The 24571-nt window shown below is 38.3% G+C and overlaps 2 protein-coding genes across 2 annotated transcripts; one reads left to right on the top strand and one right to left on the bottom strand.

Moving 5' to 3' along the window:
- The first annotated feature begins 614 nt into the window (after positions 1–614).
- Positions 615–8260, top strand: LOC125240099. Its single transcript, XM_048147944.1, has 4 exons — positions 615–1227; positions 4429–4570; positions 4982–5047; positions 7974–8260. Exons 1-4 carry the CDS (start codon positions 1099–1101, stop codon positions 8258–8260), a joined length of 624 nt encoding a protein of 207 aa, XP_048003901.1. The 5' UTR covers positions 615–1098.
- Positions 8261–13675: 5415 nt separating this feature from the next.
- Positions 13676–16053, bottom strand: LOC125239828. The gene is made up of 2 exons (XM_048147542.1): positions 14546–16053; positions 13676–14284 (listed from the first exon to the last, which is right to left on the bottom strand). Exons 1-2 carry the CDS (start codon positions 14810–14812, stop codon positions 14249–14251), a joined length of 303 nt encoding a protein of 100 aa, XP_048003499.1. The 5' UTR covers positions 14813–16053; the 3' UTR covers positions 13676–14248.
- Between the last annotated feature and the right edge of the window lie 8518 nt (positions 16054–24571).

Raw genomic sequence — 24571 nt, 5'->3', positions numbered from 1 at the left:
TGGGCCCCAGGTCGCAACTTCTAAAGGCCATAAGTACTTTAAAAAAACCGGCCAAGAGCGTGTCGGGCCACGCTCAGTGTAGGGTTCCGTAGTTTTTCGTATTTTTCTCAAAAACTACTAAACCTATCAAGTTCAAAACAATTTTCCTAGAAAGTCTTTATAAAGTTCTACTTTTGTGATTTTTTTCATATTTTTTAAACATATGGTTCAAAAGTTAGAGGGGGGGGACGCACTTTTTTTCCTTTAGGAGCGATTATTTCCGAAAATATTAATATTATCAAAAAACGGTCTTAGTAAACCCTTATTCATTTTTAAATACCTATCCAACAATATATCACACGTTGGGGTTGGAATGAAAAAAAATATCAGCTCCCACTTTACATGTAGGGGGGGTACCCTAATAAAACATTTTTTTTTCATTTTTTATTTTTGCACTTTGTTGGCGTGATTGATATACATATTGGTACCAAATTTCAGCTTTCTAGTGCTTACGGTTACTGAGATTATCCGCGGACGGACGGACGGACGGACGGACGGACGGACGGACGGACGGATGGACGGACGGACGGACGGACAGACAGACATGGCGAAACTATAAGGGTTCCTTTCCTAGTTGACTACGGAACCCTAAAAACGTACGATACACGTGTGAAGAGTGCATTTGTAGCTCTTGTCAATACGTATATAATACATTTCCATTCGTGTTTTAATTTATCGCCACTCGTTACTAACTTGCTCTCTTTCGCACTGGTACCGTAATCCTACTAATTATTTTGTTTAGAATTTGAAACATCATAGATTTTTTGTTATTTAGTTAAAAAGCCATACTTGTGAAATAGTAATTCTATCAAAGGCACAGTACAGTCTGGCACGAAGAGTTCTTTGCCAGGTTGTACGTATATTGATTTGATTCTCGAAGTTCCGTATAGCTAGCCGCTAAAAACCGATACTGCTCACCAGACATCTCATATCCCTAGTGTTAAAAAAATAAAACGTCACTGTCAGTGTCATTTCATATTAGTAACGCGAGTGGTGTGGGTTGCAATTACATGGGATCGGCGTGTTGATTTTATTGTTTTGAACGTATATTTGTTGGTGATGGAGCCGCTGACCCCGTGTGGCTGCTGCCAGCTGCGCGCCGCGGACAAGGAGCTGCAGGCGCCGTACACCCGGCTCGGCGCGACTGAGGTCTACGCCCACATGCTCCGAGAATGCTTCGGCATCCACGTAAGTTTGTTGAAGTGATTTGGGTGTAGTTTTGTTGAATAACACGTACAAATATACACTTTATTTGGTCAGAGTGTAGCAAAGGGTGGCCCATATATAGGACTTAGAAAAATTTTAATTTTTTTTTTTTGCTCGTTTTTACTACTTTTTTGATCAGAACATTAAAGAATATGTAAAAATAAGCATCTTTTACTGGAACTTTTTTCTCTAAATTGAGAAATGGCCGAAATATAGCGACACAAAGTTTTATAAATTTCAACACTTAGAAAATTTTCACACTGAGCGGTGTCATTATAACACCTATTTTTGATGAATGAAACATATAGAACACATCAAAATAAGCATCTTTTACTGGAACTTTTTTTCTCTAAATTGAGAAATGGCCGAAATATAGCGACACAAAGTTTTATAAATTTCAACACTTAGAAAATTTTCACGCTGAACGGTGTCATTATAACACCTATTTTGGATGAATGAAATATATATGTCACCGCAAGATTGTAAAAACCGTTAGATTATAATTTTACTAGTCAGATTGTAATCTATCGGAAAATTGTCAATAGAACCCGATAGTAAATTCCGTGACAGGGTCGACGAAGCCCCCGCTGCGCGGGGGCTTCTATTCTGGGTGGTTATGCGCTTCGCGCATTTTGGAAGAAACCTAACCAACCTAACCTAACCTTACTCTGGGGCCCCGTTACAAAATTTGAAACTATTTTGGTTAAATTTCGTTTTACAATTTAACAGATTCTCGCCATTATATTATAATTTAACGAAAATAAATCCGTAAAATTATGAACGCAGAGGTTCAGTTGACAATAATTTTTTATATACATTCGCGGGGTTACTACTAATGGCAGAGATAATAATAAAATTAAGTCATTGTATCATGGGAGGGGGGGAGGAGGCGACTCTAGTTTTCTGTGGGCTTCGGCGCTTCGGCTAGCAGCCCTTTCGCCCTTGCGTGCCAGAGCACGGTCACTTCACTCGGCTCCGCAGCTTCGGCTTGTTGGTCGCCTTCGGCGACCAGCCTCAGCCGCTCGCCTCTCTCGTTCCCGCGCTCCGTCACGGCGGGCGAGGGCTGCTCCCCTACGCGCCTTCGCTTTATTTTATATACACTCTAGGGTTAGGACAGACAAGACCACGTGGAAAGTGGGGTGCTCTGATTCGGTTTTTGTACATTTTGTTTAAAATTTTCCATACATTTTTCCTTAATATCTTATCGAAATTTTCAAAAAAAAAAAACAAGTTTACAGAAAAGTTGCCCATACAAAACATGCATATTTTAACGTCTTCTAGACGATAGCATCATAAAATATAAGTGTCATAATGACACCACATACATCAAATTTTTTCTAAGTCCTGCGCCCTTCATACTGTGATAACTTCGTAATGGTGGCTCGTAGAAAAAAGTTTATTTGAAATAATATGGTTTTTTCGACATATAAAATATGATTACAATGGAAAATAAATAAAAAAAATTTTGGTCAAAATTTTTCTAAGTCCCAGGTACGGCCACCCTTTCCTACACCCCAACCCTTTATTTTCTTAACTTTACACAATCTCAATACAAGGTCCCAGAGTTTTTAAATGAAATTATATTTTGTATGAATTCATATATACAATTTGGCGCCGCAATGTTACCTATAAAACAATAGCGAATTGCGCAGAATTTCTTGTTACAGAGCTGAAGAGAGTATAATGGTGAATATATTGATCCAAATCCCCTAAGGTAGCTCGTACAATTACAAATACAATCACTGACACACAAACACACACCCATACAACAGATACCTACACATACGCTCACACAGTGAGAGTGGGTGTGTGTGTGTGGGTGTATCGTACATCAGATTTAAAATAAAAATACTTAATACTGTAAATAGAAAATAATACAATTTTGTATTAAATCTTTAGTATGAACTTTGCATGTTTATTTTATTTTCACATTTTTGCTTCTTTTTCTATTGTAATGTAATAATTGTCTAAAGGATAGGATGCCCCTAAATATATGTAGAAATTCCTGTAGAATGGTCACCACAACAAAGGCCTCGCGTAGTGTGGGACCATGGATATAGTTGTAAAATCTTATGTTATTTCTTCTAATATTTTTTTTTTGTTTTTTAAATAATGATATTATACCATCACAAATGCTAATCAGTTGCTGAAATTTGTGCTGAAAAAGTGTAAAGTAAAACAAAAACGTATGACGTGATATAATTGAGATAGCAAAACAATCTCTATGACTAATGAATGAATTACACGATACACTAAGAAGAAGTTCAATTTTATTATCAGGGTTCGAAAATATCTGATCAATATAATAAATATCAAAATATCGGATATTTATAAGATATATCATAAATATTGGACATAATATATCAACTTTGATATATAAGATATATTATATCCGATATTTATGATATAAATCGAATATATATATAAACTTTGATATATATCCAATTTGTATGGAGGGCATATTATTATTTTGTTGCATTATTTATGAATACTACTTTAGATAAGGAGAAATCTACTAAAAACATAACATCTAGTATAACACAGTAACAAACACAAAAAAAAAACTGTATTTTTAACAATGTAACATTTTTTTTAAACCACTTTTGTATTGCAATATTTATAAAAACGTGATATATTTCAGTTATTTCATCATCCTCCTTGCATTATCCCGGCATTTGCCACGGCTCATGGGAGCCTGGGGTCCGCTTTGACAACTAATCCCAAGGTTTGGCGTAGGCACTAGTTTTACGAAAGCGAAGGGTAAACTAGACCTTATTGGAATTAGTCCGGTTTCCTCACCATGTTTTCCTTCACCGAAAAGTGACTGGCAAATATCAAATGAAATTTCGCACATAAGTTCCGGAAAACTCATTGGTGCGAGCCGGGGTTCGAACCCGCGACCTCCGGATCGAAAGTCGCACGCACTTACCGCTAGGCTACCAGCACTTCCCCAGTATACTATCAGTATATTTCAGTTATTTATATCCATTGATATATATCGTCAAACCCAGCTGGATATATATCCGATATATATCTTGATTATTGATATACATCCATTGATATAAATCTCAACCTGGTTCAACCTGTATGTGACTTTAAATAATTGTAGAGTTAGTTTGTTGGATGGAAACAATTACGTTTGCTAGTAACTTTACGTATGTCAGTTAAACCTAATGGTTGCAGGTGGCACTGAGTAGTGAAGACTCTTATGGGATCTGCTCGGTGTGCGTGGGCCGCCTGCAAGATGCAAGTGACTTCAAGCTGCAAGTGCTGCATACTCAGGCGGAGCTGCAGGCGGGGCTGCAACAAGAGGCGCATGTTAAAAGTTAGCTAGTCATATTTATACCTGTTAAATTGTATTCTGTTACATAACAACAAAAGAGTTAATGAGTTTAATTAGCAAAATTAAGAAGGTGTTTTAGCCTAGTTGGAGGCGACAATGCTTGCAAAGCTTGAGGTCCTGTCTACAAGTCGTTCCAAGGACATTGTTTGTCAGCTATTCTTGACTTTTTGTAGTAACCTACATATTGATCATAGAATATTTTTTGATAATTTTAAATAAAATTGCTCTGTTGGCACAAATTGCACTCCAAGGCCACAAGTTCAGGTCCTGCCTGAGGTGGGAATTTTCTAAAAATCTATTATCTTTTACATGATTAAAAGTATATAAATAAATGTGTCAATGGAGTTTTGCGGTTATCAAGTACATTGAGTGTATTGTGTTCGTTTGTTCTAGAAGAAGAATTAATAGTGGAGTCAGAAACAGAGTATGGAGATGTGGCCGGTGACGAGCCGGTGTCGGGTAAGTGATAAAACTTGAGACCGCTAAAAGAAATATCAGAATGGAGCCAACTTAGTTTTTTCCATGTGCCACATGAAAGAGCTTGTGTTAGTCATTACTCCTGCCACAGCCAGTATCGGAACCCTGTCTCTTCATCTTGAGTGAAGTCTATTGCTATTGCTACATAGTACAGTCAAATAAGACTTGAAAAAAATAAGATGAAACTATGTCTATCAGATCATTATTTTAGACAGGACCACCCATAGCTTTATTTATATTTGACGACCGGTCTGGCTCAGTCAGTAGTGACCCAAGTTCAAATCCCAGTAAGGGCATTTATTTGTGTTTTGAGCACAGATATTTGTTCCTGAGTCATGGATGTTTTCTATGTATATATAAGTAGGTACTTAATTATCTATTTAAGTATGTATATCGTCGCTTAGCACCCATAGTACATGCTTTGCTTAGTTTGGGGCTATAAAGTTGATCTGTATAAAGTGTCTCCAATATTTATTATTTATTTATATATAAATCAAGCTAGACCCATAGACAGTGTGTAATTCTAATAAAATAATGCAGCCTGCCTTGTAACAGTTGTAACGGAGACACACACGCGTTAACGCTCGTTGACTGTTAGGTTCTTTTAAAAGCTCATATCGCTTATGTTATGTCATTAACTGTTATCGCAAACATATTTACATTACATTGCTGTTGATAAATTTTCCAAAAATTTATTATGCAGTGAAAACTAACTGAAAAACACCTCATGATTAATGGTAACACTAATAAATTATATCTATCTAAATATATAAAAGAAGAAACTGACTGACTGACATATCAACGCACAGCCGAAACCGCTGGTCCGAGAGATTTCAAATTTGGCACGTAGGTTATTTATATAGTGTAGAGGAGTCCTAAGAAATAATTTTTCAAAATTCACCTCCTAAGGGGGTCAAATGGGGGTTATAAGTTTGTATGGGGAAACAAGATTAGTTTGACTGTTTTATTCGAAACTTCACAGGAGGATTCCTAAAGACATGACTAAATACGTGTTTCAGGATTCTTGAAAAGGTACCCCCTAAAAGGGTGAAAAGGGGATGATAATCTCAAAAAATCTATGTAGGTATCGCCTTTATAGTTTATCGGGTTGCTGAACAGGGTAAATACAACGCTTTTAAAATCTAACGATACGGAAGTGAAGTACCTTTTCCCCTGTTGTGGTGCAATGGGGTTTAAATATCTAAAATAGCCTTATGGGTTTCGTTTTTATGTTTACTTCTGATTCAGAAGAGGGACGGGACGGGACAGGGATAGGGATTTTTATATGTCTCTGTTTAGCCCGATGGTTGACTGGTAGAGAATGCCATTAGGCATTAAGTCCGCCATTTGTACAGTTTTGTTTTATTTGTGCAATAAAGTTTATACACCCTGTTTTTATTGAATTCTGTTAACTTTAAGGGAAAGTTCTTTGGATCAAATACAATTTTAATTTCTCTAAGAAACTAGCGTCTTAACTCTTACGGTTATCGATTTATTCAAAAATAAAGATAATTACTGAACACGTGTGTGACAACCTGTACCAATTCCTAATGTAATTTGTTTTGACATATGCCGTCAATCACTTGACACTAACTTGAATGTTCTTCTTAAGGGTCTCACACACTAATAAATTCATTTATTATGATTTATGTATGATAATTATGATTTTTTTTGCGAATTTAACTTAAATGGTGGTCCCTGATAATTAACCTAGCTACGTGTCGAATTTAACGGAAAACAAAAACGAAACGGTGTATAAATAAATAAATAATCGGTCGGCAATCGGTATCTAGGTAGTGCAAAAAGCAGGTGACTCAGTGGGAAGGGATTAGTAGGTAGGCATCGGCGAGTGTCCTCCTGCATCCCTAATAACTATTACATTCAGTGTGCTGAAAGAAGATAGTTGTTTGCTTGCTTTTTATAATTTTACGTTTGCAATAAATATAAGGCAAAATTGTAAGCGAATTAAGTAGGTACTTTTTACCCACCGACCATAGTGTCGAAATACGGGCTATGTGGGTTGTTTATGAAGGTTTCCCCTACTCATACTAGCTCATACCTACTACCTACGCTGTGGTCGAATGTGTAACATTTCTACAATCATTGCATGCATTTTTTAAAAAACAATAGTAATGTATGTGTCATCGAAATAATCGCAGACAAATGTACCTACAGAAAAACCTACGGATCCAAATGAAAATCTTAATTTTTGTATACGTTTGTATAAGAATACTTTTAGTACGCGGGCGAAGCCGCGGGTAAAAGCTATTGTAATGAACACAAGTTAAATTATAATCTATTGAAAATATTTCAACTTGTGCTATCTTAAAGTAGTCACACTACTATGTATATAAATTAAAACCGAAATAAATTACACATATGAAAGAAAAAGTGACAAAGTCCTCTGGTGCCTGAGGCTGAAATCGAACCAGCGTACCCTCCAATCGCGGGAGATGCCTCTTAATCCGCTCGGCCACCCAGGTCACAGCTGTCCAGGGCACCAGAGGACTTTGTCACTTTTTCTTTCATATGTGTAATTTATTTCGGTTTTAATAAAAGCTATTGTCTCTATATGTAATGTGTCTGTTTGTAATTTATCGCCCGTATAAGGCTTACACACTGAAATATTTACCTTAATACATTACAGACTACCATACATAACTATTCAATTTCATGAGCATTACTAATAGACCGCGTACCAGCCGAAAAATTCGTTAAACCTTGCCTCAGTCCATCATACGTTCCCTTCTTGTGGCCTACATCGGAGGGTTTCGCTTGGCTCTGCTAACCAGCCACTTCCTGTATATGCGGACTTGACACGGCGCAGCCTCGCGGCCCGCCGCCGCTGTCGTCCAACCGTCTAACCAAACTCAGCGTCAAGTCAAATCCAGTCATGCTTTTGTTTCAGTTGCGTTAGACGGCGCGGCTGGAGCGGACGCGGAGCCGGCGCCGTCAGTGTCCTTGCGCGCCAGACAGCAGCTCGCGATGGCTTGCTGCGTGAGGCTCGCGCGCCTCCGCGACTCCCCGCGCGCGGCCAGCCGTGCCCCGCGCCGCCGCCCGCCACTGTGCAGCGAGAGCCCCGCACACAACCCTACACCTGCGACACTTGCCAGGCGCACTTCACGCACAAGTCCACCTTACTCACACATATACAGAACCTTTGCGAACGAAGAAACAAACGTGAAACCTCCTTAAAACTGTTTACACATAAAGAGAAAGTCAAAACAAATGAGAATACTCAGACTGCAGTTAAACTATACGAATGTAAGGAATGTATGAAGCGATTTAGTCGAAAGTATAACTTACGTATACATGAAAAATATCACAGCAGACGGAAACCTTATGTATGTAAGGTTTGTAACAAGCGGTTTACACAAAAAGGGGATTTAAAACGTCATGAGATAACTCACGGTGGAGTAAAGCCATATATTTGTAAAGTTTGTAACAAGGGGTTTACTCAAAAAGGGAATTTGAACAATCATGAGAATATTCACAGTGGAGTGAAGCCATATGTATGTAAGGTTTGTAACAAGCGGTTTACAGAAAAAGGGGCTTTAAAACGTCATGAGAATACTCACAGTGGAGTGAAGCCACATGTATGTAAGATTTGTAACAAACGATTTATTCGAAAATACAGTTTAAAATATCATGAGGGTACTCACAGTGGAGTGAAGCCATATATATGTGCGGTTTGCAACGAGCGGTTTAGATCTATATGGCATTTAAAAAGTCATGAGAATACTCACAGTGGAGTGAAGCCATATGTATGTACGGTTTGTAACAAGCGGTTTAGATCTACAGGGCATTTAAAAAGTCATGAAAATACTCACAGAGGAGTGAAGCCATATGTATGTAAGGTTTGTAACAAGCGGTTTACACAAAAAGGGGATTTAAAACGTCATGAGATAACTCACGGTGGAGTAAAGCCATATATTTGTAAAGTTTGTAACAAGGGGTTTACTCAAAAAGGGAATTTGAACAATCATGAGAATATTCACAGTGGAGTGAAGCCATATGTATGTAAGGTTTGTAACAAGCGGTTTACAGAAAAAGGGGCTTTAAAACGTCATGAGAATACTCACAGTGGAGTGAAGCCACATGTATGTAAGATTTGTAACAAACGATTTATTCGAAAAGATAGTTTAAAATATCATGAGGGTACTTTACATTAAAATAATTAACTTTAAATATAAATTAAGAAATCTTTTCATGTAACTTTTTTGATTTCATTTTCCTAACAAAAAAATTAATTATAATTTCGTCTAAAAAAAATCATCATGTGCATTATTACATGTCACAATAACACTGTCTGTCATGTCAACAATTGTTTCATAATTGTTTGTTGTAAATGTCGTAAAGGTTCGGCGGGAAAACTGCACATGTCATTGAAGTGGCCAGTTACAGTTAAGTGGTACGTAAAAGAGGTACTAGAATCTGATCAATGAGTTTTCATTTAATAATTACATAAACAGGGTGTTTTTACGTAGCAAATTTGTTTTTTTGTTTTCTCCAAAAAAACATCATAAAAGCTATAATGTTTCACGGTTTAATATACTCCAGAGACCGAGTACTATCAGCTGTAAAAATATCTGCATCTAATAAATTAGGACCTTATATATGTGCGGTTTGCAACGAGCGGTTTAGATCTATATGGCATTTAAAAAGTCATGAGAATACTCACAGTGGAGTGAAACCTTATGTATGTAAGGTTTGTAACAAGCGGTTTACACAAAAAGGGGATTTAAAACGTCATGAGATAACTCACGGTGGAGTAAAGCTATATATTTGTAAAGTTTGTAACAAGGGGTTTACTCAAAAAGGGAATTTGAACAATCATGAGAATATTCACAGTGGAGTGAAGCCATATGTATGTAAGGTTTGTAACAAGCGGTTTACAGAAAAAGGGGCTTTAAAACGTCATGAGAATACTCACAGTGGAGTGAAGCCACATGTATGTAAGATTTGTAACAAACGATTTATTCGAAAAGACAGTTTAAAATATCATGAGGGTACTCACAGTGGAGTAAAGCCATATATATGTGCGGTTTGCAACGAGCGGTTTAGATCTATATGGCATTTAAAAAGTCATGAGAATACTCACAGTGGAGTGAAGCCATATGTACGAGTATGTACGGTTTGTAACAAGCGGTTTAGATCTACAGGGCATTTAGAAAGTCATGAAAATACTCACAGAGGAGTGAAGCCATATTCATGTAAGGTATGTAACAAGCGGCTTACACAAAAAGGGGGTTTAAAATATCATGAGAATACTCACAGTGGAGTGACGGCATATGTATGTAATATTTGTAACAAGCGATTTACTCAAAAAGACAGTTTAAAATATCATGAGGGTACTCACGGAGTGAAGCCATATATATGTACGGTTTGTAACAAGGGGTTTGTAAAAACAGGGGATTTAAAACGTCATGAGAATACTCACAGTGGAGTGAAGCCATATGTATGTAAAGTTTGTAACAAGCGGTTTACATTTACATCTAATTTAAAAAGTCATGAGACTACTCACAGTGGAGTGAAGCCACATGTATGTAAGGTTTGTAACAAGGGGTTTGCACTAAAGTCGACTTTAAAACGTCATGAGATAACTCACCGTGGTGTCAAAGCACATACAGCACAAAAAAAAGAGAGGAATAAAACCATACGGTTGTGAGGAATGTAATGAAGGGTTTACAAGAAAAGTTTATTTAGATACACATAGAAAAAGAGCCCACGATGGAGCCATGTCATATAAAGGTTTAGCCTATGACATGCATTTAACACGAAAAGGGGCTACAGAAAATCATGAAACAACTCAGCCGAATAATGAAAAAAGTAACAAACATACAGATGATGGAAATAGTTCAGATAGGCATATTGGAGTGAAGCCATACACTTGTGAAGAATGTAAGAACCAGTTTGCATCACAGTCGGAGTTAGACAGACACAAGAGGATCCACTCCGGAGAGGAGTCGTACGAGTGCGAGATATGCGAATCTTTATTCTTTGATGAAGCCAGTTTAATAACTCATGTTAATACTCATGCAGCCAGAATCGCAAAAAAGTAATGAGTTGGTTCTTAAAATAGTAAGGCAACTCTGCTTAATGGGACCAGACATCCTAGTGTTGGTCGATTACTCAGATCAAACACTATATTTTGCTGTCGTCGTGTTCAAAAGCATGCGTGGGATCATAGCTTCCGAACGGATGAACCAATTTAGTTTGTTTTTGTTTCATAGTTGTCGACTCGTTGCGTTTGTATGTATGTTTACTTTACATAGTGTGCCTTACAGAAATAGTAACCTAACATAACCACAAAATTAAAATTTAGATAAATCCCACGATCGCGACATAGTGGACCGATATTCATGAAACATGGCTAAGAACGTCACTCCCGACTAACTCGGCTTTCAGACAAAAAAAAAAACTAAATAAAATTGGTTCATCCATTCGAGAGCTACGATGCCACAGACAGACACGTCAAAGTTATAACACCCCGTCGTTTTTGCGTCGGGGGTTAAAAATTGGAAAACCAAGGTTTCGGAATAATGTTTATAACATATGTTTACGTTGGTACCTATTATTTAAGCTTATTTAATGCTAATACAATTTTTCGGAAATGCAAAGGGTTTTTAGTATTTTTTTTTGTCGTTTTTAGGGTTCCGTACCAAAAAGGTACGAAAGGAAACCCTTATGGCGACGCTCTGTCCGTCTGTCTGTCACATTTCTAAATATCTCGAGAACTATTTATGCTATCGATTTGGAATTTGGAACAGTTATAAACATTTTAAACCTGTACAAGCTATTATTATATAGTATTATTTAAAAAATATATTAATTATAGAAAATGGCCATAATGGAAGGGGGGCAAACTGTAAATGTCTAGTTACTAGGTGAAGTGGGGTATCTTTAGAAAGAGCTCAAATTGGTCATATCAAAACTATTTTTTATAATTTTTTTGTTATGAAAAAAAAGTAATTACGAAGGAAAATGTAAGAAAAATACCGCCCGCCGATAATACATTTCTTACCAGAGGCTCATTTCTTAAAACTGAAAGTTACAACCGGAAGTTTCTTTCCAACTTAAACATATTATACATATATATATTAGACATTGACAACCAATCAATATAAGTCAATATAATCTAATCAATATAAGTCTAATGAAAATAACCGTGAATCATTCAAAACTCTCATTGACAACCACTTGTAAATTGTAACTTGTAGCTTCGAGAAATTGGCCCCTGAAACTCAAAACTGAAAGTTACAAGCGGAAGTCTCTGTCCAACTTGTCATATTAGCATTGATGTATCATAGGTATACAGGGTGTCCCAAGACTATGGGACATGAACGGAAAGTACCTTAAATATCGTAGATAGGGTATTTTGCTACAAGAAGACTTTATTTTATTTTTAAAACTAAGTAAAACTCCATTCATAGATTTTTAAATAATTACATGGTTAAACCGGGAATCAAACCCGCTACACGAGAAAAAAAAAACATCCTGTAATTTTGTCATACCGATCGATAGGCTTCATCATAAAGATTATCTTTCTCTAAATAACATAGTGTCGGAGATAAAAGGAAGACCATTGTTGTGTCGATTTCCGTCCCCGTACTATACCTATACCTACCTATCTGCGTAGCTATACTTATGCATTTTTACCCTCTCGTTTAGTTGCAATAAATCCAGTTTAATATCCAGACGCGTTTGACTTACTACTTGCTCCCAAGCAAAATTGAACCTTATCCCGTAAAGAACATGGTCCATACGAACCAAGATGCTCGGACAGTGACTCGTAAAAATAATTGGTTCAATAGAAAATTAGTGTAATTTCGGTGAAATAACGTTAAATAACAGTTGAAATGTGTTTAATTCGTTGGACAAATATGCAACTCAAGTGAATTAAGCAAAAAGAACGATAAGGATTAAGACAATTCGGTGTTTTTAACAAAACAGTTTTGCATATTAATTAAAGTGCTATAATCGAACTAAGGACAAGGTGTATTGTGCATACAAACGTTTTGTGGTTCTTAACTACAAATAAGACAGTACTGTGCCGTGTATTACAGTAGTGAGCCGCCGTGATTTGGGTGAAATTGTTGGACAATTTTGTGCGGCGCTCGCTTACCCTACTCATAAAAAGTTAACAAAGGACTGGAACTTTCCTACAGTGGTTACGTACTTAACTTGGTGTTTGTTTGACTGTATGTTGTGATAGACATTTACTACAATGGAAAACATTGAAAAACACATAGTTATTCAGGCCGATACTTTAGAGAAGGTGAAAAAGGCGTACGTTAACTACAAGAAATCTCCCAGGGAGAGATTAACAGCTGGTTATGTGAAGGGAAGAATAGATACACTGGAAACGTACTGGAAGGAGTTTAAAGCCGTACATGAAATGTTAATTTTGTCGGTCGCTATGGAACAGCGTCAAGCTACAAATTATTTCGCTGACAACATGTGTGAGGATTTTGAGGAAGTGTATTACACTTACAAAGGCGAAATGATGTCTAAGTTAGAAAGTATGGAGCCGACAAAAAGTGAGTCTAAAAACACACCTACACCTAGTACACCTAGTACATCGAATAGTAGGGAAGTTAAATTGCCAAGAATTTCGCTACCTTCTTTTAATGGCAACTACACTGAATGGCAGTCTTTCCATGACTTATTTATGGCATTAGTGCATAACAATGAATCTTTACAAGATGTTCAGAAGCTACATTATCTAAAGAGCAGTTTAGCTGGAGAAGCGGAAGCATTGTTACGACAATTTTCTATAACTGCTGAAAATTATAAGGAAGCTTGGTTAGTACTGAAGAAACGTTATGCCAATAAGAGATATATAGCGAACTGTGTTTTTAAGAAATTCTATACACAAAAAACGATAACACAAGAATCAGCTACAGCTTTAAGACAACTGTTAGACACTTCGGTAGAATGTATGAGTGCACTGAAACATCTAGGCTTACCTACAAATCATTGGGACGCAATCGTTAACTATTCTATAGTATCAAAACTGGACTCGAGCACTCACAAGGAATGGGAAGAGTTAATTAGCAGAGATGAGTCTGACGACTTACCTAGTTTTGATAAATTAAAATCGTTCCTGGAAAACAGATTTCGTACCCTGGAGATGGTTGAACCTGCAAGTAAAGTATACAAACCTGTGAAAACAAAGATGTTTCATGTAACTGCAACGAGCGAAGTGAAGTGCACATTCTGCAATGAAGATCATTATATATATCAATGCAAACAGTTTTCTAAGCAATCGATTGAAGATAGATACAGTTTTGTACAGAAGAATAATCTCTGTTTTAATTGTTTGATACCGAATCACAATGTATTCAAGTGTAAACAGAAGACAACTTGCCAGATTTGTAAAAGAAAACATCATTCGTTATTGCACCGAGAGAAACAAGCAAGTGAAGAGTCACATACGTCTGGAGAAACAAATAACAACAACAAAGAGAAGATACAAACCGTCGTTGTTGCGCACACGTCGTCGAGCGCATCACGAGGTCTACAACCTGGTCTAGGCACCTTGCTGACGACAGCATTGGTGCACGTCACAGCGGAGTCGGGGCAGTCACACGTGCTGCGGGCTCTCGTCGACCAGGGCTCGGAGGAGTCCTTCGCGACTGCAAGGGCGGTCGATTTGCTGGGTTTGAAGAAAACCAAGGTCAGCGGAGTGATCTCTGCCGTTGAAGAGTGTGAGACGACAATCAAGCATAGGGTAACGTTGAACATTCAATCAAGGTACGATATTTCCTATTGTTTAAATGTAGATGCTTATGTATTGAAAACTATAACCCGTCAGCTACCATCTAGGGAAATTAGAAGTCTTAATTGGCCACAAGTTTACGAAATAGATTTAGCTGACCCCACCTTTGGCTCACCCGGTAGGATTGATATTCTCCTTGGTGCGAAAGTTTACAGCAAAATCCTAGAAGCAGGTTTAATGAAGGGACCAGGAAACTTTATTGCACAAAAAACACACCTGGGCTGGATTTTGTCAGGGGGTAATAATAATACATCATTTACTGTTTCACAGCACATTACAAGTCTACATGTTACTGGACAAATTGAAGAGGATAATAATCTCCTGAAGAAGTTTTGGGAGGTTGAATCTGAACTATACACGAAGCAGAGCATGTGGACAAAGGAGGAAGAACGGTGCGAGGAAATATATCAACAAACAACAAGGAGAGACGACACAGGGAGGTACGTAGTACAACTTCCTTTAAAGACAAACTTTGAAGACACTGTAAAATCGTGTGGAGATACAAAGCATCAGGCAGTAGTGAGGCTACAGCAGCTGGAAAGAAAGTTCGCAAGGAACGAGAATCTGAAAGCTGAATACACTAAGGTAATACACGAATACTTACAGCTGGGCCACATGAAGAAGGTCGACCCAGAAGACGAAGATAATGCAGTATATCTAGCTCATTGTGCTGTAATAAGAGAAGATAAAGAGACATCGAAGCTGTGCGTAGTTTTTGACGCGTCAGCAAAGGCCCCAAACGGATGTTCTTTAAACAGCAGCATGATGGTAGGACCTACAATACAGCCAGACTTACGTAGTCTGGTATTTAGATGGAGAACTCACAAAATCTGTGTTGTTGGCGATATTATAAAGATGTATCGTCAGGTAAGAATGGATGACAAACACACAGACTTACAACGCATTGTATGGCGGGATAACACATCTGAAAGAATAGATAGTTATAAGCTACTTACAGTTACATTCGGTACAGCAGCGACACCTCATCTGGCTGTACGTACTCTTCAACGTTTGGCTGATGATGAACAAGTCAACTACCCTCGAGGAGCGGCGGTAGTAAGAAACTCATTCTACATGGATGACCTTATGACAGGACACGAAGATCTCGACGAAATGAAAGAAACCTGTAAAGAAATTAAGGCATTACTAAAGGCAGGTGGTTTCGAGATGCAGAAGTGGTCTAGCAACTCTGAAGAACTCCTGAAGGACTTGACTGATGACTCGAAGACTCCGGAACCTGTAAAAGACAAGAAAGAAATTAAATTAGATAAAATAATAAAGATACTGGGACTTACCTGGGATAGAAAGGATGACACTTTTCACGTTTCAGTAAACTTACCAGCGATCAGGACACCTGTAACAAAAAGAGTAATTTTATCTGATGTCGCTAGCTTATTTGATCCTTTTGGCTGGCTCTCACCTGTTGTAATTACAGCGAAGATCATGATCCAAAAATTATGGCTTTGTCATTGTGGTTGGGATGATGAGCTATCTTCAGAGTTAGTTGACGAATGGACGAGCTTCAGAGACGAACTACAAGAGCTGGAGACGATTGAGATTCCAAGATGGATCAAGATGTCGTCTCGCTGCAAAGAAGTTGATCTTCACGGGTTCTCTGATGCCTCGACACTTGCACTTGCAGCCGTTGTGTATGCAAGAGTGGTAGACGAGCACGATGTTGTTCATGTCACGATGCTAGCTTCAAAGACAAAGGTAGCTCCCCTGAAACAATTAACGGTCCCGAGACTTGAACTGTGTGCTGCGGTATTATTAGCAAAGCTGTTATATGAAATTTCAGGACTATTGAACATACCTATGCATAGAATGTACGCGTGGACAGACTCGATGGTGGTGCTTTCGTGGTTGCAGTCCCCGCCCAGCCGATGGCAGGTGTTCGTTGGCAACAGAGTATCGGAGATCATCCAGCATATAGATAACGACAGGTGGAGACACGTCTCGACGGAACACAATCCAGCTGATCTTGCCTCAAGAGGTATCAAGGCAAGTGAACTTCCAAACAATGACCTTTGGTGGAGTGGACCCGCATGGTTAAAGAATACAAACACTGAGGTGTTACGGGCCATTACAATTCCAACAACAGACCTAGAATGCAAGAAAACATTTCATACATCAGTACAAGACACGCCCATATGGGAAAGATTTTCGTCTATGGTCAGGATGAAGAGAGTGATAGCTCATTGTAAGAGATTTATAAACTATAAAAACAAAAGAAATGAAGAAATCTTGAGTGCCGAAGAATTAGAGGACGTTGAAATCTGCTGCGTGAGGTATTATCAGAAAGCAGTATACAGCCAAGAGTTTGAAGACCTGAAAAAGAAAGGAAAGGTTAGAAACAAAAGTTCACTGATTAAACTTACCCCGTACGTAGATGAACGCGATTTACTGCGAGTTGGAGGCCGGCTGAGTGAAGCAGATTTGCCAGAAGACGCTAAACACCCGATTATTGTACCAAGCAAGCAACACGTTGCAAGGTTAATAATAGCGGATGCACACGCCAAGACTTTACATGGCACAATCATGCAAACGCAAGGACGCTTTCTGGTAGGCGAGGCTCTGAAGAACGTTCCAGATACAAGTTATGAAACCAAGAAGTTACATCTGCTAACACGCTGGCAGCTCGTACAAAAACAAATGCAAGACTTCTGGAAGAAATGGCAAGCAGATTATTTAAACACACTCCAGCAAAAACATAAGTGGTATGACGCTGTAACAGCACCCTGTATAGGAGATGTTGTTATTATAAAGGAGCAGGATTTACCACCAGCCAAGTGGTTGTTAGGTAGAATCACGGCACTGCACGCAGGGCCCGACAATTTAGTTCGTGTTGCGACGGTCCAATGCAAGGGCGATCATATTCTAAAAAGACCGTTATCTAAATTGATATTGTTACCTAAAACTGCCGATGAATAAATAACATACATCACAAGGTAAAAAATAATGAGCTATGGTGGGCGGTTAAATTTATTTCGCATGTTAATAAATTTTTAGGTACTTATAATTCCGGCCGACTGTAGTTGTAATTTGTAATACCTACTCAATACATAAGCACAAAGGTTTGCGAGAAAATTGTTGTTACTCTTTATTCCAAGCGCTAAGTAAATATACCTACTTTGTCTTATGTAATTTATGCCAAGTGTATAGAACTCTTAAGTATGTAATTTATAGGTAAATGCATCGATTACAATTTTGTAGATGTTAAATGTAAAACATAGTCACTTCCTATTATTGGGTCACCGAGCGGATCCCAAATTGCCTATAGTTAGTACTTAAACATACCAATGTAACTCATTACCTCTGCAAATGTAATTAAATGCTAAACTACATATGAATAAATAGGTATGTAAATCCTTAATTTGTTTAGATAATTATTATTAAGTTTTCCTTGTTTACTTACCTATTCATCTTGTTTATCTTTAAAATAGAAGATGTGTTAGTTAAAACATTATCTAGTTATAAAGTTATTATGTTTTAAGTCATCCATAAAAACGAGCGAACATACATATACCTATACAAACATAGAACCTCATTTCTATGAAGTTAGTTAAATAAAATATTTTTAGTTATACAGTCCACTAAAATGTACCTATGTATGTATGTACACATATTTTGTTGTTATGGTTGACCCATTTACTATAAATTTAGTACTTAGAAAGTAAGCATTATATTAGGTACTAAAATGTTGATAATGATACCCTACGCGGGCACTCGATTATTACCTACGCAACGCAGGCAGTTTGTTGTTTACTTCAAGAAATTGAACTTGTTTATCAGTTATCCTCTTGCTTTGGCTCCTGCCAGCGTCGCTCGGATTATAATTCGTTATTTAGTGATAAGAAAGTGAAATGTATCAAAATCATTAGTTTCGTTAATTAGTGTTGAACTTAAAACATACGATAGTGATGTTAGTGCTTGTGATACCTAAGATGTGTTGGAATTTGGAATGCATTTTGGATAATATGATATTGTTCAAGCAACTAAGTATGTCCGTAAGTTTTAGGTTAAGCTTTTTTTCCTAGTTAAGTTAAAAACTGTTGTTTTTGGTGGGCGGTATGTTGTGTCGATTTCCGTCCCCGTACTATACCTATACCTACCTATCTGCGTAGCTATACTTATGCATTTTTACCCTCTCGTTTAGTTGCAATAAATCCAGTTTAATATCCAGACGCGTTTGACTTACTACTTGCTCCCAAGCAAAATTGAACCTTATCCCGTAAAGAACAACCATGAATTTTAACATTTTACATGGCAGACTCCTTAGCCTTAAAATTTGTCCATACATTAAAAAAAAAAAAATTTTTTTTTGAATGCAGTTTTACCAAGTTTTAAAAATAAAATAAAGTCTTCTTTCAGCAATATATCCTATCTGTGATATTTTAGGTACTTTCCCTTCATGTCCCATGGTCTTGGGACACCCTGTATAGTCTAAGCATATTAGACATTGACTTGTAGCTTCGAGAAATGGGCCCCAGGTCGCAACTTCTAAAGGCCATAAGTACTTTAAAAAAACGTACGATACACGTGTGAAGAGTGCATTCGTAGCTCTTGTCAATACATATATAATACATTTCCATCTGTCGTGTTTTAATTTATCGCCACTCGTTACTAACTTGCTCTCTTTCGCACTGGTACCGTAATCCTACTAATTATTTTGTTTAGAATTTGAAACATCATAGATTTTTTGTTATTTAGTTAAAAAGCCATACTTGTGAAATAGTAATTCTATCAAAGGCACAGTACAGTCTGGCACGAAGAGTTCTTTGCCAGGTTGTACGTATATTGATTTGATTCTCGAAGTTCCGTATAGCTAGCCGCTAAAAACCGATACTGCTCACCAGACATCTCACATCCCTAGTGTTAAAAAAATAAAACGTCACTGTCATTAGTGTCATTTCATATTAGTAACGCGAGTGGTGTGGGTTGCAATTACATGGGACCGGCGTGTTGATTTTATTGTTTTGAACGTATATTTGTTGGTGATGGGGCCGCTGACCCCGTGTGGCTGCTGCCAGCTGCGCGCCGCGGACAAGGAGCTGCAGGCGCCGTACACCCGGCTCGGCGCGACTGAGGTCTACGCCCACATGCTCCGAGAATGCTTCGGCATCCACGTAAGTTTTTGAAGTGATTTGGGTGTAGTTTTGTTGAATAAAACGTACAAATATACACTTTATTTTCTTAACTTTACACAATCTCAATACAAAGTCCCAGAGTTTTTAAATTAGGCTTGTGCCGTTTCGTTCTTTGATCGGAACGCTCCGATCTCGTTCAATCTCTCCCACGAACTAGTTTGCTCTTCTAGGTCTTTTGCTCATTTAGTTCAGCCAGACCAGCGACCACTGCGGTCGGAAAGATCAGAACGAATGGGACCGAATAGTGTCAAAATGATACGAATAGTCCACAGACAGTAAAATTCCGGGCCGAAAGGCTGTAAGTAACCGAAGTTTAATATGAAAACTTGACGTTTTTTTGTTGCTCTGCTAAGTAGCTCTATTCTCGGTCAGTGCAGTCACACACTCATTCTCGATCCAAACCGCTTGCGCTCACCGATCCTATACCGAACTAAATGAGCAAAGACCGATTCTCAGGTCATTGATGGGATTTTATTCCTAACAGTTCATAGTTCGTGAACGACACAAGCCTATTTTAAATGAAATTATATTTTGTATGAAATCATATATACGATTTGGCGCCTCAATGTTACCTATAAAACAATAGCGAATTGCGCAGAATTTCTTGTTACAGAGCTGAAGAGAGTATAATGGTGAATATGTTGATCCAAATCCCCTAAGGTCGCTCATACAATTACAAATACAATCACTGACACACAAACACACACCCATACAACAGATACCTACACATACGCTCACACAGCGAGAGAGTGTGTGTGTGTGTGTGTCGTACATCAGATTTAAAATAAAAATACTTAATACTGTAAATAGAAAATAATACTATTTTGTATTAAATCTTTAGTTTAGTATGAACTTTGCATGTTTATTTTATTTTCACATTTTCGCTTCTTTTTCTATTGTACATACATACATACAATCACGAGCACATGAAACTACTAAAGCTTCAGGGCTACTCTTGGCAAATAAAGGGTTAAAAGAAAACGAAACTGTGGCATTGCAGTGACAGGTTGCCAGCCTCTCGCCTACACCACAATTTAACCCATATCCCATAGTCGCCTTCTACGACACCCACGGGAAAAAAGGGGGTGGTGAAAACATTCTTAACCCATCACCACACAGGCTTTTTCTATTGTAATGTAATAATTGTCTAAAGGATAGGATGCCCCTAAATATATTATGTAGAAATTTCTGTAGAACAGTCACCACGACACAGGCCTCGCCTAGTGTGGGACCATGGATATAGTAAAATCGTATGTTATTTCTTCTAATAATTGTTTATTTTTTATTTTTTTTATTTTAAATAATGATACTGTACCATCAGAAATGCTAATTAGTGATGCTTGCTGAAATTTGCTGAAAAAGTGTAAAGTAAACCAAAAACATATGACGTGATATAATTGAGATAGCAAAACAATCTCTATGACTAATGAATGAATTACACAATACACTAAGAAGATGTTCAATTTTATTATCAGGGTTCGAAAATATCTGATAAATATAATAAATATCAAAATATCGGATATTTATGATATATATCAACTTTGATATATATCCAAGAAGAAGGTCGCGCGCGCCGCACGACAAGCACCGATTACGAGTGCTCGCGTATAAATTTATTTGCAAAAAATTGAAAGATGTCGAAATCCACGGTTGACGCATTAGAAAAAGTAATTAAGAAATATATGACACCCATAGAGACTAAAATAGGAAGTGTTCTCACCGAGCTTAAAAAGTTAGAACAGAAAATAATTAAAATCGAAAGTGCTCAGCAACAGTGTAAAAAGTGCCGTCCGTGTTCACCAAGCGATTGTAACCCAAACGGATCGACGACTCCCCAGACGCGCGGAGAAAATCCCGTAGCAGCGACCATGCCGACAGTTATCGCTAACAGAAACTTACCCGCGAGATCGAGCGTGAGCGCTAACGATCGCCGCACGTCGCTACCCGCTAAAGTGGACAAAGCGGAGAAGACCCCGGTACGCATTCCTGATGATGATGTCGTGAATCTATCTAAATATATAAAAGAAGAAGCTGACTGACTGACTGACTGACTGACTGACATATCAACGCACAGCCGAAACCGCTGGTCCTAGAGATTTCAAATTTGGCACGTAGGTTCCTTATGTAGTGTAGAGGAGCACTAAGAAAGGATTTTCCAAAATTCACCTCCTAAGGGGGTCAAATGGGGGTTCAATGTTTGTATGGGGAAACAAGATTAGATTGACTATTTTATTCGAAACTTCACAGAAAGATTCCTTAAGACATATGACTGAATACGTGTTTCAGGTTTTTTGAAAATTTGACCCCTAAAAGGGTGTAAAGGGGGTGATAAAGTCAAAAAATCAAAATGGGTATCGTTTTTATGGTTTATCGGGTCGCTGATCACGATAAATACAACGTTTTTAAAATCTAAAGAGGCGGAAGTGAAATACCTTCTCCCCTGCTGTGGTGCAATGGGGTTTAAATATCAAAAATATATATAAAAGATGATATTGACTGACTGACTGACATATCAACGCACAGCCGAAACCGCTGGTCCTAGAGATGTCAAATTTGGCACGTAGGTTCTCTATATAGTTTAAAGGAGCACTAAGTAAGGATTTTTCAAAATTCGCCTCCTAAGGGACTCAAATGGGGGTTCAAAGTTTGTATGGGGAAACAAGATTTGTTTGACTATTTTATACGAAACTTCACAGGAGGATTCCTAAAGACATATGACTAAATACATGTTTCAGGTTTTTTGAAAATTTGACCCCTAAAGGGGTGCAAAGGGGTAAAGTCAAAAACACAATATGGGTATCGTTTTTATGGTTTATCGGGTCGCTGATTACGATAAATACAACGATTTTAAAATCTAATGAGGTGGAAAAGAAATTTTCTCCCTGTTGTAGTGCAATAGGGTTAAAATATCCAAAATAGCCGTAAGAGGAGCATTAAGAAAGGATTTTTCAAAGTTCACCTCCTAGCATGATAATTTGACAGGGGCAAGGACATGGACAGGGACAGAGACAGGAACGGGATAGGGTTAGGGATATGGATAGGGATAGGGATAGGGATAAGGATAGGTATAGATAGGGATAGGGATAGAAATAGGGATAGGAATAGGGGACGGGGACGGGGATAGGGATAGGGGTGGGGATGGGGATAGAGATAGGGATAGGGATCGGGATAGGGATAGGGATCGGGATAGGGATAAAGATAGGGATAGGGGACGGGGACGGGGACGGGGACAGAGACAGGGACAGGGATAGGCATAGGTATAGATAGGGATAGGAATAGGGGACGGGGACGGGGATAGGGATAGGGGAGGGACGGGGACAGGGACGGGACGGGAACGGGGACGGGGACGAGGACAAGGACAGAGATAGGGACGGGGATAAGAATAGGGATTGGGGTCGGAATAATCGGCCGGCAATCGATACCTAGGCAGTGTAAAATGCAGGTGGCTCAGTGGGAAGGGATTAGTAAGTAGGCATCGGCGATTATCCTGCATCCGTGATAACTATTATATTCAATGTGCTGTAAGAAGATCGTTGTTTGCTTGCCTTTTATATTATATGTTTATGTTTGCAATAAGTATAAGCAAAATGGAAAAAATTGTAAGCGATAATGCAAGGAAGTACTTTTTACCCTACCGACCATAGCGTAGAGATACTGGCTTTGTGGGTTGTATGAAGTTTCCCCAGTATAAATATTTATATAGGTAAAATACATACATATTCGTACCTACTACCTACGCTGTGGTCGCTGTGTAACAATTCTACAATCATTGCAAGAATTTCTTTTAAAACAATAGTAATATGTGTAAGGTACAGTCAGCCAAAAAGCAGTGTAAGGTTCTTGGCTGACCGTACAGCAAATAGATCAGTTACAATGGCCCCCAGTCGAGAATTGCCCCGCTTTACCTTAATCGAAATAATCACGGACAGATGTACCTACAAAGAAACCTACGGATCCAAATGAAAATCTTATTTTTTGTAAACGTTTCAATAAGAATACTTTTATTACGCGGGCGAAGCCGCGGGTAAAAGCTAGTGAAAATATAACACCGACACCACCGATACAGGTGGTTGACTTAAATAATTCATTACACTATAAAAACAACACACCTGACCCGACTCAACCACCCGAAGACTTGTGCAATGAGAAATGGAACATCGCATCATATTCTAAAGGCCGCATGCGATAGAAACCAACGCGCGTCTCGATAACAGGCACCGGACTCTTAGATATAAACCTAAAAACGTCTGAGCGAGTCAAAAAACTACATACTTGTTTTTTTAAAGAAGACACCACCGCTGAGGCGATCAAATCATACATAACAAAGAAAACGGGCAGTACAGACTGTACTGTTATTAAGTTACAGCTTAAACACAATCATTATGCGTCTTTCGCAATAACGGCCCCGCAGAGCTTATTTGACAGTCTTATGTCCGCCGAAATGTGGCCATCCGGGACAGAAGTCAGCGAGTGGTTTCGAGGCGGCACCGGGCGCGCGAGGCGCGCTCGCCCCTCCCGCCGCGCCCCCGCCACATCCAACACCAGCGCGGCCTTATCAGCGCAAAGCATCCCAAGAAG

Source organism: Leguminivora glycinivorella, chromosome 26, assembly GCF_023078275.1.
Source record: "Leguminivora glycinivorella isolate SPB_JAAS2020 chromosome 26, LegGlyc_1.1, whole genome shotgun sequence".
Taxonomy (NCBI): Eukaryota; Metazoa; Arthropoda; class Insecta; order Lepidoptera; family Tortricidae; genus Leguminivora; species Leguminivora glycinivorella.
The sequence above is the reverse complement of the archived record's forward strand: the minus strand, read 5'-3'. Positions and strand labels throughout refer to the sequence as shown.

What these genes read in the sequence shown, in the direction of transcription:
- LOC125239828 (XM_048147542.1), bottom strand. Translation starts at nt 14,812, where the DNA reads ATGTTCAACGTTACCCTATGCTTGATTGTCGTCTCACACTCTTCAACG. An exon ending in ACGTGTGCGCAACAACGACG is followed by an intron (nt 14,285 to 14,545) that starts GTTTGTATCTTC and finishes TCTTCATTGCAG; the next exon opens with AATGTGCACTTCACTTCGCT.
- LOC125240099 (XM_048147944.1), top strand. Translation starts at nt 1,099, where the DNA reads ATGGAGCCGCTGACCCCGTGTGGCTGCTGCCAGCTGCGCGCCGCGGAC. An exon ending in GAGAATGCTTCGGCATCCAC is followed by an intron (nt 1,228 to 4,428) that starts GTAAGTTTGTTG and finishes TAATGGTTGCAG; the next exon opens with GTGGCACTGAGTAGTGAAGA. An exon ending in CGGTGACGAGCCGGTGTCGG is followed by an intron (nt 5,048 to 7,973) that starts GTAAGTGATAAA and finishes CTTTTGTTTCAG; the next exon opens with TTGCGTTAGACGGCGCGGCT.